Source organism: Epinephelus lanceolatus, chromosome 19, assembly GCF_041903045.1.
Source record: "Epinephelus lanceolatus isolate andai-2023 chromosome 19, ASM4190304v1, whole genome shotgun sequence".
Taxonomy (NCBI): domain Eukaryota; kingdom Metazoa; phylum Chordata; class Actinopteri; order Perciformes; family Serranidae; genus Epinephelus; species Epinephelus lanceolatus.
Window position 1 is genome coordinate 35,541,095 of NC_135752.1, and position 17,889 is coordinate 35,558,983.

General features: G+C 40.6%; 1 protein-coding gene across 2 annotated transcripts in view; it reads right to left on the reverse strand.

The window, feature by feature from the left end:
* Positions 1-17,889, reverse strand: part of sez6l (seizure related 6 homolog (mouse)-like) — a 106,109-nt gene that overhangs the window by 40,671 nt on the left and 47,549 nt on the right. For both annotated transcript variants that reach the window (XM_033647678.2, XM_033647677.2), the window contains exons 2-4: positions 10,732-11,202; positions 8,077-8,216; positions 2,275-2,470 (exon numbers count right to left, since the gene is read on the reverse strand). In XM_033647678.2, coding sequence (XP_033503569.2) covers positions 2,275-2,470; positions 8,077-8,216; positions 10,732-11,202 — 807 coding nt within the window. The remainder of the gene's footprint in view (positions 1-2,274; positions 2,471-8,076; positions 8,217-10,731; positions 11,203-17,889) is intronic.

Below are 17,889 nucleotides of genomic sequence, written 5' to 3' on the forward strand. Positions count from 1 at the left end.
GTACAGTAGGTGGTGGTATGCACCTGGAAGTTGTTTGTGATCCGCCAATAAATTGAGAGAAGAAGAAGGAGCCGTGTTTACACAGAGTGTTCGTTGAGTAAGCGGTACGCAACAGGCATTGCTGAACACATAACAGTTTTACCAGAGATGTATCTAAAAGGACTTGGTTGTACTTTCGATGTCATGGCGGATAAAGAAGGAGCACCATCTAAAAGAAAAAGAACCGAAGAACAGAAGAACAGAAGAAGACTAAACGGGACAGTGACAGGGCTCGAGCCCAGACGCGTGTAAACCTCGGTCGGGCATTCACCAAGTGGAGAGAGCTGAGAGATTTGAAAGGTTTTAAAACTGATCCCAAGTTGGCCCTTTTCCTAATCGACAGGTATATCATATTTGTTTTTATTTAGACTATTAGGTCAATAGCTTTCTTTAACTTGATGCTAAGCTAAAGCCTTTATGCCGTCGAGAGTTCCTTTACATGCTTCAAGTTTTGTTTGTTATTGCACTTACTTGGTTTGTTGAAATTGATTGTAGTCTGTCCGGTTGGTTATGTGTGGATTGTGTGAGCGTGTGCATGTGTTGGCTCTGAGCTCTAACATGCATCAAATAAATCAAATGAACTAAAAAGTACAAATAAACAAACATACGCTAATATCACTCGATCGATTGATATCCAAAAAATAGCGTTCAATATTGTGTCAGTAAGTGTCGAGTATCAAAACAAAACGGAGCAGAGCAGAGCAGAGCAGTAAAAGACTGTGTGCTCTCTCAGCATTCACTGTTTGTTGCACACCTGCATGCAACTAGTCACCTGATTATAAAGGCCTTTCGTTAATACCACTGGTCAACACCAGATGGTGACATTTCTCATGTATTTAAATGAGTAACTAAAAATGGCTCCAACATAGACAATATACCGCAACTTGTTAGACGTTGTTTCACTTCAATATATGACGACATAGACGTTATAAGCAAGCTAAATGTAACATTAGCTGATGTGAACCGCTTTTGTCTCGTAATGTTACAACAAACGCCACAAAATTATCTGTGACTGTGACCATGAACACAAATATAGCAGGCAGATGTCCTCAGTTTATAAGAAATTCAGAGCTACACCAGAACATTTATGATTTTCCTCTCGCTTTTCAAAACAAAAGCATGCGGTAATTGCCGGTTGCAGTCGAGATTTTACAAATGAAGCCAAATGCCGGCTGCAGTCGGAATTTTACGACACCAGGCTGTGGGTGTCATATCGCTTCAACCAAAGGGGGCGCTATAATCAACGAAAACGTAAAGTTCCGCACAGCTGCTTTAAGGCTTAAAGATACGCATCATTCGGTTTCAGTGACAGGCTGTCTGCCGATAGTGTCCTCGGCTCCTCCACAGCTCCACCCTCTTACCCAAATACGGTCACTTGTGGCGCCAAAAAAACACAACCAATGACAAATTCAAGGCTTCAAAACGGGAGTCTATGATTTTGAGACTAAAAAATATGCTCTTTGACCAAAATTTAAATACATAAGGAACACTACTGGGAGGCTACAGACTGAAAAAAAGAATGAAATAATGGAGCCACCCTTTAATTAATTAAGTCAGCTGTAAAATGTTTGTAAATTAGCACTTTAGGTCAATGTTTCTGTTTCCACTCTATTTGGAGGATCACTTGAGAAATCACACACTCACGGGTGAATTTTAATTAAATAATCATAATTAAATGAGCTTTGTAAGCTGTAAGTGATAATATTCCTGCTCTGTTTGTGTTGTTTTTATTCCCTAAACACTGTTTTTCATGCCTCATCTTGAGCATATCTCTGTCTGCGGAGGCATTTTAATCTTAGTCGCTGAGACTCTGTGCTGTTCCCCTACCTGCCGCTGATGTAAGAGGATTAGATGGCTGTGATTAATGGCACAGGTGGGTCTTAACACTCTGATGCTTCCTCCTTTCCAGTCCTTGTCATATCCATTATGGGCTGGCACAGCCAAACACACATATACAGAAACATACACACCACACACACGCTCTATACAAACTCCCATATCCTCAGCCTCCTAATGAGACGAGAGCCAATTAATCAGAGCTCTCATCAGCTAATTCACACGACAGATTCAATCACCGTGCTAAGTGATTAGACGAGAAGTTTTTTGATGATGCAATTAGCATGTATACAGGGTACAAACACCCCCCCAGGCGCTAATGAAGAATTCACATCTATTGAATTTGTATAGGGTGTTAAATATATATATATGAATATTTAAATTTGTGTCCACACTCACTCTGATAGTGCAGCTGGAAGATGCCCATGCTCGCCTCCGGTGCAGAGCGGTAGTAGACGGACAGAGTGTTGGTGGGACTGCGGATCACCTGACCTTCAACCAGCAGCGTGTGATTGGCCAGGACCAGAAGGGCGCCTCGTTCATCTGCACCCCTGATAGACAGCTGCTCGCCTTCTGAGAGGTTCACGCTCTTCACCTGAACACACAGGATGACACAAGTTTAAAAGTAAAGATGAGGAAAGTGTCTACTTCCAAGTTAAGTTTTGTCTTTTTTAATTCAGATATTGCAGTGGTAAATAAGACTTAATGGTACTCAGGTTGCGCTTAAGAGATACTCTTAAGGGATGTTTGTTATTACCTCTCATTAATCTAAGATCGACAGAATCACCTATGCTGTGAGCTCGTTAAAAAACTTACTGAAAGAAAATAAACTCTGTGATACCAACTTTATAATCTGTGATTTTCTAGTTTTATACTGAAGTGAGTCAAACAGCTCAAACCAGTGTCATGCTAAACTTCAAGTCAAATTTTTTACACCACCATTCAAAACATTGTAATTTCCTGCCACCAAAAGCTTGATTGGGTCCAATCAGATGTCTGAGAGGACCACTCCATGTGTGGAAAAATCTGAGGAGCTGGGAGGAAAACAACTTGTTCATAGTTCTGCCTGTGCTGCGTTCACAGACCCACAAAAACCTCATAAGAGAGCGGAAACAATGATCACAAAGGAACACAAACAAAAAAACTAGAATTACCGCCTCATGATTGTGTGCCTCTGCAAACCAGACAAGTTGCAGTTAACAGTTTACATCCATGTCTGTGAAAACATGGATGCTTCACACACATCTTCTCTCCGGCAGCACAGATGAGCTATACAGTCAGCACAGGTTCAAGGTGATCACCCAAGATTAGTGTCACCAATTCATTATCTGACCACATGTCTCCCCTTCTGTTCCTGAGATGTGATGTAGTAGCCCGAAAGGTATTTTTGCAGAACATTATGATGTCACGGTGAAGTTGACCTTTGACCTTTTGGATTTAAAATGTCAGCACCTCATTATTTTATTCTGTTAGACATTTGTGTGAAATTTTGTCATAATTAGAGTATGGATTCTTGAGTTATGGCTGAAAACATGCTTTGTGAGGTCACAGTGACTTTGATCTTTGACTTTTGACCACCATATTCTAATCAGTTTATAACTGAGTCCAAGTGGATGTTTGTGCCAAATTTGAGGAATATCTCTCAAGGTGTTCCTGAGATATAACATAAGACAGATGCAAGGTCATGGTGACCTTAAGCTGTGACCACCAAATTCTACTCACTTCACCAGTGAGTCTAAGTAGACTTTTGTGCCAAATTTAAAGAAACTTCCCCAAGGTACTCTTGAGATACCTGGGTCATGAGAATAAAACAGACAAGGTCACAGTGACCTTGATCTTTGACTTTTGACCACCATATTCCAATCAATTTATTGCTGAGTCCAAGTGGATGTTTGTGCCTAATTTGAAGAATATCCCTCAAGGTGTTCCTAAGCTATCACATTCATAAGAATAAGACAGATGCAAGGTCATGGTGACCTTAAGTTGTGACCACCAAATTCTACTCAGTTCATCACTGAATCTAAGTGGATGTTTGTGCCAAATTTGAAGAAACTCCCTCAAGGTACTCTTGAGATACTGGGTTCACGAGAATATGACAGACGAGGTCACAGTGACCTTGATCTTTGACTTTTGACAATCATATTTTCATCAGGTTATCACTGAGTCCAAGTGGATGTTTGTGCCAAATTTGAAGAATATCTCTCAAGGTGTTCCTGAAATATCACGTTCACAAGAATAAGACAGACGCAAGGTCATGGTAACCTTAAGCTGTGACCACCAAATTCTACTCTGTCCATTACTGAGCCTAAGTGGACCTTTGTGCCAAATTTGAAGAAATTCCCTCAAGGTACTCTTGAGATACTGGGTTCACGAGAATACGACGGATGAGGTCACAGTGACCTTGATCTTTGACTTTTGACCACCGTATTCCAATCAGTTTGTCGCTGAGTCCAAGTGGATGTTTGTGCCAAATTTTAAGAATATCCCTCAAGGTGTTCCTAAGCTATCACATTCAAAAGTATAAGACAGATGCAAGGTCAAAGTGACCTTGACCTTTGACCAACAAATTCTAAGCAGTTCATCACTGAGTCCAAGTGGATGTCTGTGCCAAATTTGAAGAAACTTCCTAAAGGTACTCTGGAGATACCAGGTTCACGACAACAGTTTCATCTGCATTCATTTCGTCCATATTTGTGCATGTTCGTGGGGTCAATGTAGCGTAGTTCAAGCGAGTTACGACTGTAGGAGACGACAAAGACGTTTAAAAAATGTTGTAACGGAACAAATTGCTAATATTGTGAAAGACTTCTCCGTCCATACATTACAATGTATTCAATGGCCTTGCAGTCCACCACCTTCTACGACGCTGCCTCCGTTAAAAGGTAAATTATTATGACCTCATTGTCACCTCGTTTGTTGTGTCTATTAACTCCGCCTTCTAGTGCCATCGATTGGCTGTATCTATGCTATCATAAAGGACACATGGAAATATTAGGGTAGTGAGATTTATGTTTGAAACAGATGTATCTATATTTGTACGTAAAGGAGGTATAAATGAGACCATAAACATCTATGGCTTGCGTAGCTTGACAAGCTATTGCGTCCCGCCACACTTCCTTTGCCATACTGTGTTCACACACTTATGAACTTCATCATTCTTTACAAACCGTTTAAGTGTCTATATGTTGTTAGATTTATATAAATGTACATGTGCTGCGTCTGCAACAAATCAGCGCCTTTAACAGTTCCTGCAGGTTTCAGTAAACTATGGAGACAAATGCTCACAATAGAGGTAAAGCTTCATAAAAACGGATTGAATAAACAGCTTCATTTTCAGCTGTAACTTATTTTCGGTCTTAATCTTCTTGCTCAAATTCAGGAGCTAATGCTCCAGAGTCCATTGTTTGTAGCACAGAATCAGCTCTGTCATTGTCTCTGGGTTTCAATTTGCATCATGATGTTGCAAATTTCTCCAAGAGTGCAGCTGTTGTTCCAAAATGTGTTGATAGTTGTCAGACGTTGGAGGGAAACAGAATCCATTTTGTTATTTTGTTTGGTAATATATGAAATCTGAGCGCCGAACCAATAAAACTGTCAGCTGCAGTGAACCGAAATTACATTCTGTGTCTGTGTTTGTGTGCGTGGGCTTGTGTTGCTGTCTTTGTGAGGACCAATTTCAGGTTTAAACCTTATGAGTGAAGACATATCTGCATCGTAGGGATATTTCAGACTTTTTTAAAGCTAGAATTAGGGTAAGGTTAGGGTCAGGGTACTGCCTCATTACCACACAGACTTGTTTTGTGTCTGTATTTCCAACCCGTTCTCATCCCAACTCGTCAAATACCGCCACTTTATCAGTGGACTAAAGCATCAAAATATGATGCGCTAGGTGCCTTCCTGCATCAGTTTTGGACATTCACCAACAGCGTCTTGTTAAACGCACCGTGTCTTTTCAAAATATGTTTCCAATTTACAATTTTTTACATTTATAATTTCTGATGGTTACATGTAGACAGTCTTTTTCAAAATAAACTTATAAAAACACCTTGTTTTTACACTTATTTCCTCAAGTTTAGGCAAGAAAATCATGTGGTAAGGTTTCGGAAAAAACATCACGGTATGGCTTAAATAAGAATGGTTGTTACAAACCTAACGTAAAGTCACGTGACATACGTCATGTCAAATACGTACCAAACATAGTATCCTACATATACTAGCACACTATGTTGATTAACTCCTGGGTGAAAGTCCAGGGTTTGTTTGTTCAATTTATCTCCCCTCCCTCCCACCCTTTACGAACTTTCTCGCTCTTAATACCATCGTAGCTGCTGGCGGCGTCAGAAATAGCTGCCGCTTGATGCATATCATATCGCCATGAAGAGTGTCTTGGTGCATCCGTGTCTGACGCTGTAATCACTGACAAAGCAGCAGTATTTGACGAGCTGGGAGTGCGAAGGGCTGGTATTACTATGTAGAATTTGAAGTACACCTCCTAGTGTTTAATGCAAGGAAATGCATCTCTTTACGGATGGAAAGAAAATGCCACAGCAGAATTGGCAGGAAAGTTAATTTCAAATGTTTTTCACTGGCGAATCTTGTGGAAATACAGAGACAAAAATAGGACCAATGATGCATGGAGACAAATGAGTAAGAAGGTAGGCCTCTCAGGTGTGTAGCCAGTTTTGTTAAATATTTTTTAAAAGACGTATGAACCACTATGCACGCACTCTACATGTTACACAGCTAGCATTGACTGCTGTAACACTGGACTTTCTCAGATGTGGTATCAATAACGGTGTATCTTATCTTATCTTATCTCAAGGTTAGTGGTAGGTACTAGGGAATAAATTAAGTCAGCGACGGTCTTCATAAGTATAAAATGATGAACACAGTGTGTGTGCCTGTGATTGAGAGAAAAAGAGTGCTGTTTTGCCAGTGTTTGAAAATAAGATATTAAGTCTGCCGTTGCAGTAATGTTTTGAAGGTACTTCTGTTTTCTGAATGATTAAAAGTCCACTGTGTAGGATTTTGGTGGTGAGGACTGAAGACTACAACCAGCTGAAACTAAATTTCTTCAGCGTTCATTGTTCAGGAGGTTTTTACTGGGAGCCATATTATCCACAGAGGTCTCCTCCTCTCTAAAACGAAAAGACCAGGTGATTTAAACCAGTAACGAAAACTGAATAAAGCAGTTTCAGGTTACAAATCAGTATTTCTCCAAAGAAGAGAAGCTCCCCTAACACCTGTTAATGTATGCTCACCTTTTTTCTCTGATAACTTAAGATTGAGACGTTCAGGAGGTTTTAAGCAGGAGCAGAATTTTCCACAGAGGTCTTTCCCTTTTCGAAACAAACAGACCAGGTGATTTAAACCAGTTAAAACACTGAATAAAGCAGTTTCAAGTCACAAATCAGTGTTCTCCCAATGCTGCTGGTTGCAGACGGGCTTTTAAATATGGTGGCTAATGCGAAAAAGTGAAAACACGAAATAAACCCCTCAATCTAAGGTAATAAAAACACAACAACTCTTATTTTCAGGTGCTTATACACTAAAGAAAACATACTTATTATATTATATTCCATTTCTGCCAATATATCCCCCTAAATCCTACACACTTAACCTTTAAGCATGTACATAGTTCTTTATTTGTTCCTTAATATAAATTAATGTCAGTGTTCATACAGTGGATATAATCATTTTTAAAAATATATTTTTTCATGTATTTTGATTGTAATTTTTTCTATTTATGACCTTTGCATTTGTTTTTTTCTTTGTTTTTCCTCTTAATATGTTTATTGTTATGCACTAAACCCTTATATTATATTACAACTATGTATATGTATAATATCTCATATTTTATATTATATATTGTACATACCATCTTATCTGTGTTGTACATATTGTATTGTTGTATATATGTATATTTCAAGCACAGTACTGGAGGACAAAAGTAGAGAAATGTTGAGTATGTGTCGAATCAAAAGCTTGAACCTACCACCGTGCACATATACAGACAGCAGCAGCTGCCACTAGGAGGCAGAGTTCCACCTGAGATCAGATCAGATCACAACACACTGATACAAACACACCTCACTGCAACATGATGTCCAGCATGATAACCAGCGACACAGCTAACAGTGAATGCGATGGCTTATCTGCAGTCTGTTTGTGTTTGCACTGCATCGTGCTGTCGCTGTGTACCTGCAGCTCCACTCCGTAGCCGGTGTACACGGTCACAGTGTAGGTGCAGTGCAAGAAGGTGCCGTCGGGCAGAGGGGGGTCATCAGTGGAGTCGATGTATCCCTCTGGGTCTGAGAAATTCACCATGCAGTTCGACAAAGCTGGAGGAGAGAGCAGCAGAGCAGTTTATTTTGCACTGGCCTTTTTTTATTTTTAATATTTCTTTTTGTTCTCAACCCTGCCTTGTAATCCCTTTAATGTGAGCCTGACTGGAAACTCATTGGAAATCCCTGCTGTGTATAATTAATGACGGAAATTACAGGGATCAAAGCGGCTACACAGCAGACACAAGGAGGCACAGCGAGGCTGTTAACAGTGACTTGAAATAAATAATCACATTCTCCGCTCCTCTAAAGATTGATGTGAGATCAGTGATGGGTGAAGTGTTCAGATTCTGGTACTATCAGTAATTACACAGTATCACAATGTAAAAAGAAAACCTACATCAGCAGCAAAAGCCCTGCCTTCAGTATGTTATTTAAGTACAGTGGTGGCATTTAATCAAGTACACTTATTCAAGTACTAAACTTAAAGCTGGGGTAGGCTGTTTCATGAGGGCAGCATTGGGAAAACAACTTCTGCAAAACCTCTTAGCTATGTTTTCAGGCTTTAGAAAATCTAGGCCATGACTGGAGACTCTGGCCAATCACAGGTCAGTTCAAAGAGAGGGTGTTCCTATTGGCTGTTCTACAAATGCAGATGCACGTGCATGTCCCTTCAGATGGTCAAAGCCTGATTCAATGGTGGAGAATACTGCAGAGAAAGTTGCTGTCCCAGCGTTGGCAACAACAACCCAACAAAATGAAGACAGACTGATCAAAAGGGGTTCTGACAATAAACAGAATAAAATGCTGCTAATATTTTAGCCTTCCGCTAACCGCAGTCAAGGACTCACGGCTGCAGCTTTAAGTTCATGTTTATGTCGCTAACATTAGCTAGAGCCTCAAATCACAGTATGTCCTCCGCTTCACTCCCCACCGCTACAGACCATCTCGCTGGAAGGACAGCCAGCAGCAGCTTCGAAGATGGACCCCCAGTCAGTAGCCACAGCAACCCAAATCCAGCCAGCGCAAACCCCAGCTCGGGAGAACCAGACAGCCAAAACTCCCCACTTGATTAGCAAACTTTCTGTTGCTGCTGTTACACAGGTTAGACCCTTTGCTGCCCCTGGCCATCAACCTGTTGTGACACCCGGCGCTGGAGTGTTTGTGCTGACTGAACTTGAGCCACCACAGCTATCAACCAAGCTGCTGCATGCTCTTCTTTCGGTGAAGCAGTCCACAGTGGCAGGGAGCAAGGAGAAGGGACGGCGGTATGGCTAGCAGCTAATTCCTGTCTCATTTGCGGCCTGATAAACAGAGAGAGTAAGAGCGAGGCAAAGAGGGGCTGAGTAGATGAGCTGGGTGCAACTTTACAATAAATCAGTGTATGGGGAGACACTTGCATATGCTTGTGGTCATCTGGTGGGAGGGGCTTAGGACTGAGAGGGAGAGCTGCAGGAGGAGGGAGGATTTTCAGATTCTGCTGTGTTGTTTTTGCCTTTTCCAGATTCCTGTCTACCCCAACTTTAAGTACAAATTTGAGGTACTTTTTTTTTTGAGGTACAACCATTTTATGCCACTTCACACTTACACTCCACTGTATTTCAGAATTCAGTGTTTAAATTTTAGCTCCACATCGAGCAGCTACAACAGTAAAATGCTGCATCATTCATAACAATCCAGTAATACAAGTAAAATGTTGACCTGATCATGGCGCTAGAGGAAAAGTTAGAGGAAAGGGATGAAGGTTCATCATGAATGCCTGAACTGAAGTTTGTGAAAATCAATGCAATAGTTGTTGGAGACCTTTCACACATAACCTCGCGATAGTGCTGAAGGGAAAAGTCATCAGAGGATCCCCAGAGTCGTTAGGGTTCATCATCTGGGCAACATGAGTATGTAGAAATTTTCATTGCAATCTGTCCAGTAGTTGAGATCTGAACTTTTGTTTGGTATACTCTTTGAATTTCTCCCAGCTATGTGGGATCAGTAGGACCTGATAAGTATAAAAACTAAACGTTGTCAATGATAATTAAGTCCCAATGTCCTAAAACGAGACGATAATAAAGTCCTAATGTCTTCAAATTTCGTAATTAACAGTGTGAATCAGAAATCAACAAGTTTCAACCATCAAATGTGATCAGGTTTTGTCCACTTTTGTGTCAGGATCGGCTGCAAACAGACTTGGCAGAGATAGCTGCCATCTTGTTTTTACATGGATTAGTGTATTGTGCTCTTACTACCACTAGATGGCACAAAAAAGTGTCCACAAATGAGGACAACAGGTCTAAGTTAATAAGAATGAAGTATAAGGTAAAGTAAACCCAAAATGTGATGTCCTCATGTGAGGATACAGGGTCTCAGGATATTTTAGTCCATAGAGCATGGATAGAAAGTACAATATTAATGTCTGAAATGTAGTGGAGTATAAAGTATGAATTAGAAGTATTCAAGTAAAGCACAAGTACCTCAAAGCTGTACTTGATACAGCACATGAGTAAATATATCTCAATTACTTTGCACCAGTGTAAGCTGTTAGTATGCATATGTCAAACTAAACGATGACTACTTGTACCTGATGAAGGTGTCTCTGTCTCTGTCTCTGTGTCTGTGTCTCCTTCCAGCATCGTGCCCACAGTGGTGATCTCCTCCTGCTCAGGGGCATGTGTGTGTGTTTGTGTGCGAGGCAGCTGGGAGTGTGTGTCTGTGGGAAGAGGCTCAGTTGGACCGCTGCCTCGGCCTGACACTGCAGCTGATGGCGGGGGTTTTACCCTCCTCAGTAATCCCCCGCTTTGATGCTCCAGGGAATGACTTCCAGGGAGGGAGCCGACGCTGAGTCCTCTGCCCAGGAGAGGGAGCAGGTTCTGGGGCAGAGCCGAGGGCAGGATCTCCCCTTTCTGGGAGACAAGTCGTCCTTTTTGAGTCAGCACTGATTGTAGCAAACCTCCAGCCAATGAGCTTTTGGCTTTGGGGCTGCTTTCCTTTGTGCTCCCTGGTGTTGCCGCTGGAGGCTGGGTGGAGGGGGCGGCTGTGGGGACTTCTTTATCTGGGAAGAGTGGAAAAACAAGGGAGGAATCATTTCAAGCGACGAGACAAAAAAATCTTTGAAAATGCCCCAGGAGCACAACTCTGGGTGTTTCTGTCACTGTCCTGCTGCACTTATCAGGAGTGGGGTTATCTCGCCAGCACAGCCAGAGCCCAGTTGAGCTTACCTCCACTTTTCACACACACACAACATACCGAGAACACACACACACACACACACACACACACACACACACACACACACACACACACTGGTGATGGTGTAGCAGAGAGACAGGGCAGTTAAGCATGACAGGAGCCGAGCGAAGAGGAGGGGGGAGAAACTACAGAAAAAAAGAAGAAATGCATAGACAGGCAAACCGCTCTGCCGTGCATGCTAAAATGCCATCTCCAGCAGCTTAGTTCAAAAACAGCACAGAGCAGCATTTACACACACACAACCCCCCCACACACACATACTTTGTGGTCCACCCTCACAACAACCAGCAGCCCAACACACACTGAAAAGCCCTCATGGTGCAGTCTCACTTTAATCTACATTAGAGTGTCATTTACGCACTGCTCGAGCAAAAAGGAAGTACTGCTGCTGCTGTCGTTTATATCACCAAGGAATTAAGTCAGGGGAAAATATCCTCTGTGAGTTGTCGACAGCACGAGCACTTTGTTCTCTTGTTCTGCTGTTTTTCATCTCCAGACAGAAAATAAATAGCCCCTTTTCCTTTTTAAATGTCTGGATATGTACCTGCATTACCGCTCAATGTGTCAAAACCGCCGTCATCAAGAAACTCATTTCAGCTCTCACAGCTTGCAATTATTTAGGCAGCCACTCAGCAGCAGATGTTGACACACACACACACACACACACACACACACACACACACAGAAAAACTTTTGCTCTTGATGTAGCTCTACAACTTTGATGTTCTGAATCATTTAAGTTTAATTTGACTGAAAATAACGCCACTTGACACTCGTAAACACGCAACATTTTTGATGAGCAGCCCAGTTTATGATTTAGCCTCACATATCAGCCGAAATTGTTTACAATATTCATAACTATGTTTTCATGAGTGTATAATCACCTGAAATTAAAAATGGTGTTTTTGTTACCTTCGAATGAGCCGTTTATATCTACATACGGAGCGGGTCCTCCTCCACAGCATCGGCCATTTTGTTTCTACAGTAGCCCAGAACAGTGTTGTGTCATACTGTTTCCATGTTGACATGTGTTTCCCCATACCAAAGCCTGAACCAAACCATTAGCCCTAAACCTAACCACAAATATACATCCACAATTTTCCTTTAAACAAGTCTAATCCATTCACAATACGATTATACGTGATAGAAGTTATGAGAGCTAACTAACTTAACCTGAACAAGCGATTATCTAAGCTAGCACCTGTCGTGATGCAGCGTTTAATTAACAAAGGCAAACTGGAAAATACACAAAAGTAGGCCTGTTATTACGGTTAGAGTAACATGGCAGGATTCTCACTCTTAATCACTCACGCACACACATTGAAAAAGGAGAAGGAAAAAGGTGTTTATTCTCTGTGCTAAACTTAATTGTGGAAGTCTCACTGCTGAATTGTTGCCACTTGAAGCTTGTGCTGGCGATGCACGTGTCCGTGCGCTAATTGGCGAGCATCTCCTGAAGCGAGGGCGTGCTGAGGGCTTACTGAAGTGCAAATGCAATCACCAGAAGTAAAAAGCTAATGTTAGACTATAAATGAACTATACACTGACTTCAACATTAGCCCATTTATTTTATATAGGCCTATCTAACCAAAAACCCATTCAAAAAGATCCATTGACTCTGAGACGAGGGAACTGCAAGTGCTAAAATGCTAACTAATTTCCATGTTTTAGAACTCTTGCAGCACTCTGTTGTAGCAGTTTGTTAGCTGGCTAGTTAGCTAGCTGGCTAATTGAGGGAATCGCGAGTGCTAAAATGCAGACTCATTTCAGGGTTATAGGACTTATTCCTGTTGTGCTCTATTGTAGCAGTTTTTGTAGCAGTTCTTTTTAGCACTTGCGGTTCCCTCGATTAGCTAGCTAACTGACTAGCTTTTAAGCACTCGAGGGTCGAGTCAGCTAGCTAGCTAATCGAGGGAACCGCAAGTGCTAACAAGTTAACTTAGTTCCGGCTTTTTGGAATCATTCGTGCTGCGCTATTTTATAGCGGTTTGTTTGCTAGTTAGTTAGCTGGCTAACAAACTGGTGACAAACTAAATAGCTAGCTAGCCAACTAGTTTCTATGGTTAGGAGGCTATGCGGAGGGATACAGAATTGTGGATTTAGACGTCATTACTATGACATAAGGTATGGCAGCTATCAAATATCTGATTGTTTAAATTAAGCTGCAATCTATGTAAATTGTATCATTTAAAATTTCATTTTTCATTTTCACACAAAGAAAAGAACTGTTACACAGGCGTTACTGCCGATACCAGACTATATTGACATTGTTTACTAGAAATATTTCCTCAACCTCTCAACAATAGCCTCTGTAGTCTTATTTTAAAGGGTCCTGACCGAACTCATCACTGTTTTACGTATGGAACGTTGATCTGGTTACCACACAGTGTAAAAGACATTACAAAGACATTACCATTGGCTCCAGTGCATTTTTAAATGTATCTCTTTTAATTATCCTTTTTATTTTAAACAATACCTATATCCTCATACACACTTAGACATGTATTATATGTTTTTTAGTTCCCAAAACCAACAAAAAAATTGGCAGATATGCCTTTAAATTCAAAGCTCCCTCTGACAAAAAAAAAAATTCCCATTAAAATAAGATTTTATGATCCATTCTTAAAGCATCATGTTACAGTTTCTAATGACGATGTCTACCTGCCCTCCAGTATTGTGACGGATGCTGTACTACTATTAGCAGTATTAGTATTATTATCATTATATTGATGCACCAGGTGTTTTATGGTACATACATCTCTTTTATTACGTGCTGGTATTGTAGGCTTATGGGAATGATGTGGGGGTGGGTTGGTAAACGAGAGCCATGTACATGTACTGAATCGTGTCCACTGTAATATAGTATATTGTATGTTTTGTGTTCGCCCCTCTTGAAAATGAGATCGTTCATCTCAAGGGGCTATCCGCTAATAAACCTGTCTGATTTGACCTATCTGAGACTAAGATGCAGCCTCAGTGGAGCATTTTACAATTGAAAAATGAACTGCTCTGTCCTCTCTGGTGGACAAAGTAGCCTACAAGAGAGTACATATACTTCCCATGATGAGAAATAGTCCGGCATAACCCCCTGTAAAATGACAATTTGTCTTTTTTAGACTTTGAAACAAAGAAACAAGATCCAGCATGTTAATCTGGGAGCTTTAGAGGTTCTGGTACGCTGATTTTATTACCACACTTTATGGTAAACTTGATCCAAAAGGTCTACATGATTAAATAAAAGTATTACTTGATATTTTTACAGCATTAAAAAAACCCATACAGCTATCAGATTAATATATAAATCAAATCATCACAATCAAAGCCACAGGTGAGCAGAAAATTTCAAACAAACGTAGTGTGCACTCTGAAGTGAAAGTGAATAAATAATTTATAATAACTGACGTGGTCATTAGTCACAATGGCAGGTGTAGACTTTACATTTTTCAGTTCCTTACGGTATGAAGTGACATTTTACTCCACTCTGTCAGAACATATGTCTATAATGCTTCCTCCAGTCATAATCAAAGCTAATCAAAGTATCTTTAAGTAGCTGACTTTGATTAATATATCGCTTAGTTGTCTGCCATTAAATTAATCACCAACTTATTTGGTTATCGATTAATCAGTTTACTTTTGAGAAAAAGACATCTAAATTCTCTGATTTCAGCTTTTTAAATGTGAATATTTTCTGCATTCTTTCCTCCTCTGTGACAGTAAACTGAATATCTTTGGGTTGTGGACAAAACAAGACAATTGAGGACGTCATCTCGGGCTCTGAGAAACACTGATGGACATTTTACACTATTATCTGGCGTTTTGTAGACATAAAGGACATAGCAGGCGGGTACATACAAAAACAGTTTAAGGCAGGTGCTGGACAAAAAGAATAGCATAAAAAACATGAAAAAGTAGATGTACAACTTATGGAAGTGCCAATAAAGTGCATGTAAGGCAGCTACAGTGTGCGGACTCATGACATTTTCTCGAGCAAGCAGCTAATTGACTAATCCAGAAAATAACTGACGGATTAATCGACAATTAAAATACTTGTTAGTTGCAGCCATACTCATTAATGCTTGAAAATTGCTGCTTGAAGTTTGCAATGTAAAACAAACATTTCTAAATCAAGTGAACAGCAGCTTCATCACAGGATCAATGACAAACAGAGAGCTGAAGTCCTGCCCGCTTGTGAAGCTGCACCAATCGATATTTCTATCACAATGGATCCGAATCAATATGTGTGATGTGACAAGTGTCATTCAGTCACAAACCCACGGACAACTTTCACGCCTCGCTTAGATAATGTGATGCTTCAGTGGTCTGGAGTTAGACAGATCAATCTTTTTACTGTGTTTTAGTGTTAAATTCCTGTTTCTTTTGTTTCAGAGATGAAGTCAGAGTAACACAAAGACGGAACTTAGCACTAAAAAGAGTGTAACTTTGGGAGATACCCACTTGATTTGTGTAATTCAGACTGCTGAAGCTTCATTTATAAGTCTATTACACTTTCAAATACATTATTTCACCTCACTGTTTGAGGTGAAATAAATGGTGCGTGTAATACAGAATTTTTAACTCTGCATTCAAATGACTCTTGCCAAAATGCCGGAGTTCCAGTCCTTTCCCCCACATTCAAAGGGTAGTTTGGACAGAGTGTTCTGTGGATAATCCAGAGTAATTGCAACATTAATCAAGTCAAAACACATTGCTTTAGAGTTTTTTAAATATAACATTTAAATGCTGGAAGAGCTGCAGCTAAATGCCGTTCACCTTTGCTGTAATGGATCTCTAAGACGTGCATCTGCATGGCTAAATAGAGTGATGTGGGAGGATGTATTTTGGGTCCTGGTTCCGGATGTGAAAATCCATAGACAAAATTTTTTCCACACACAATGTTGCATGACTCACAGCTGCGGCTCTTTCTATGGTTAGGATCGGCATGAAGCTCTCCTGGTTGAATCATCCACCCAAAAGATGAACATCTGTGTCAGAAAATGCCTGGTTCCCTGATTAAAAAAAGTCAAAGGCACAAGCCTGTGTACATAAAAGCTGAAGTAGGAATGGGTAACTACGACTCCCAAGGTGCATTTTTGCAAGAAACATCAGATTTCAGAGCTTAAAATTCTGTTATGTGACAAAAAGATAACAGTGTTGAGAAATCTGCAGCTTAAAGATACGAAACTAAAGTGTCAACCAAATCACCAGAATAAATGTTGGAATTGTACCCTCTTAAAAACACGGTCATTTGCATTTGTACCTTATTATGTAGCGTATATGTTGAGACTTAACGTTTCAATAAAGCTGTGGTTAACGCCTGGTTAGGTTTAGGCACAAAAACACTTGGTTACAGTTAGGCAAAACACCCGGTTTTGGTAGCACAATCACTGCAGGAAATGCCACTAATGTCTTGTTGAAAAACAACCAGTTTTGTTGTGTGTTGGTCTCAAACAGTGGTCTGCAGCCTGGCAGCCGTCTCACCTAGTTTTCACACTCTGACCACCCCCTCCCGATGACAAAGTCAGTTCATATGTATGTAATAGTAACTACATCACTTTAGAAACACTGATAAGATACGTATGAAACGTACAAGTGTAGCATATCTGTGGTTCGAAACAATGCCAACATTTTCATCTGCTGACTGGGCTGAGACAAGATGAGAAAAGACAAGATACCATGAAATAAGCCAGCAAATGAATACAGATAACTCATGGATTGATTACTGAATGGGCTGCTGGGCACAGGCCCAGGGGCCAAAAGTGTCAGGACCCCGGGCCCTCACCCACAAAGAGACACATACTGACCAGGAAGTGACTCAAAAAAGACCACAAAGGAACTTGACTACAAAAGACGGTTTCAGAATAGCTGCGAAGAGACACACAGAGACTCACAGCAACTAACAAAAGGGGCAAAGCAACAACAAAGAGACTCAAAATGATCACAAGGAAGCACAAGATCACAAAGAGACACAAAACTACAGAGACTACATGATGACAACAAACAGACGCAAATTATTAGCAACTAGAATTACTGCCCTGCAGTTGTATGCCTCCATGGACCACTCAAGTTACAATTACAGTTTACATCCATGTCTGTGAAAACATGGACGCTTCACAAACGTCTTCCCCTGGCAGCACAGAGGATCTATACAATCAGCACAGTTTCATGATTAGTGTCACCAATTCAGTATCTGACCAAATGTCTCCACATAAATGTGTCATTTATGTGAAATATTGTCATAATTAGCATACTAATTCTTAAGTTATGGTCCAAACTATATTTTGTGCAGTCACGATGACTTTTGACCATCATGGACGTTTGTGCCAAATTTGAGGAAATTCCCTCAAGGTGTTAGAGTCAGGGTTACATCGATATTAGATAATGCGTTAATGAGAATAAGATGGATACAAGGTCACAGTGACCTTGACCTTTAACCACCAAATTCAAATCAGGTAATCCTTGACTCAAAGTGAATGTTTGAGCCAAATTTGAA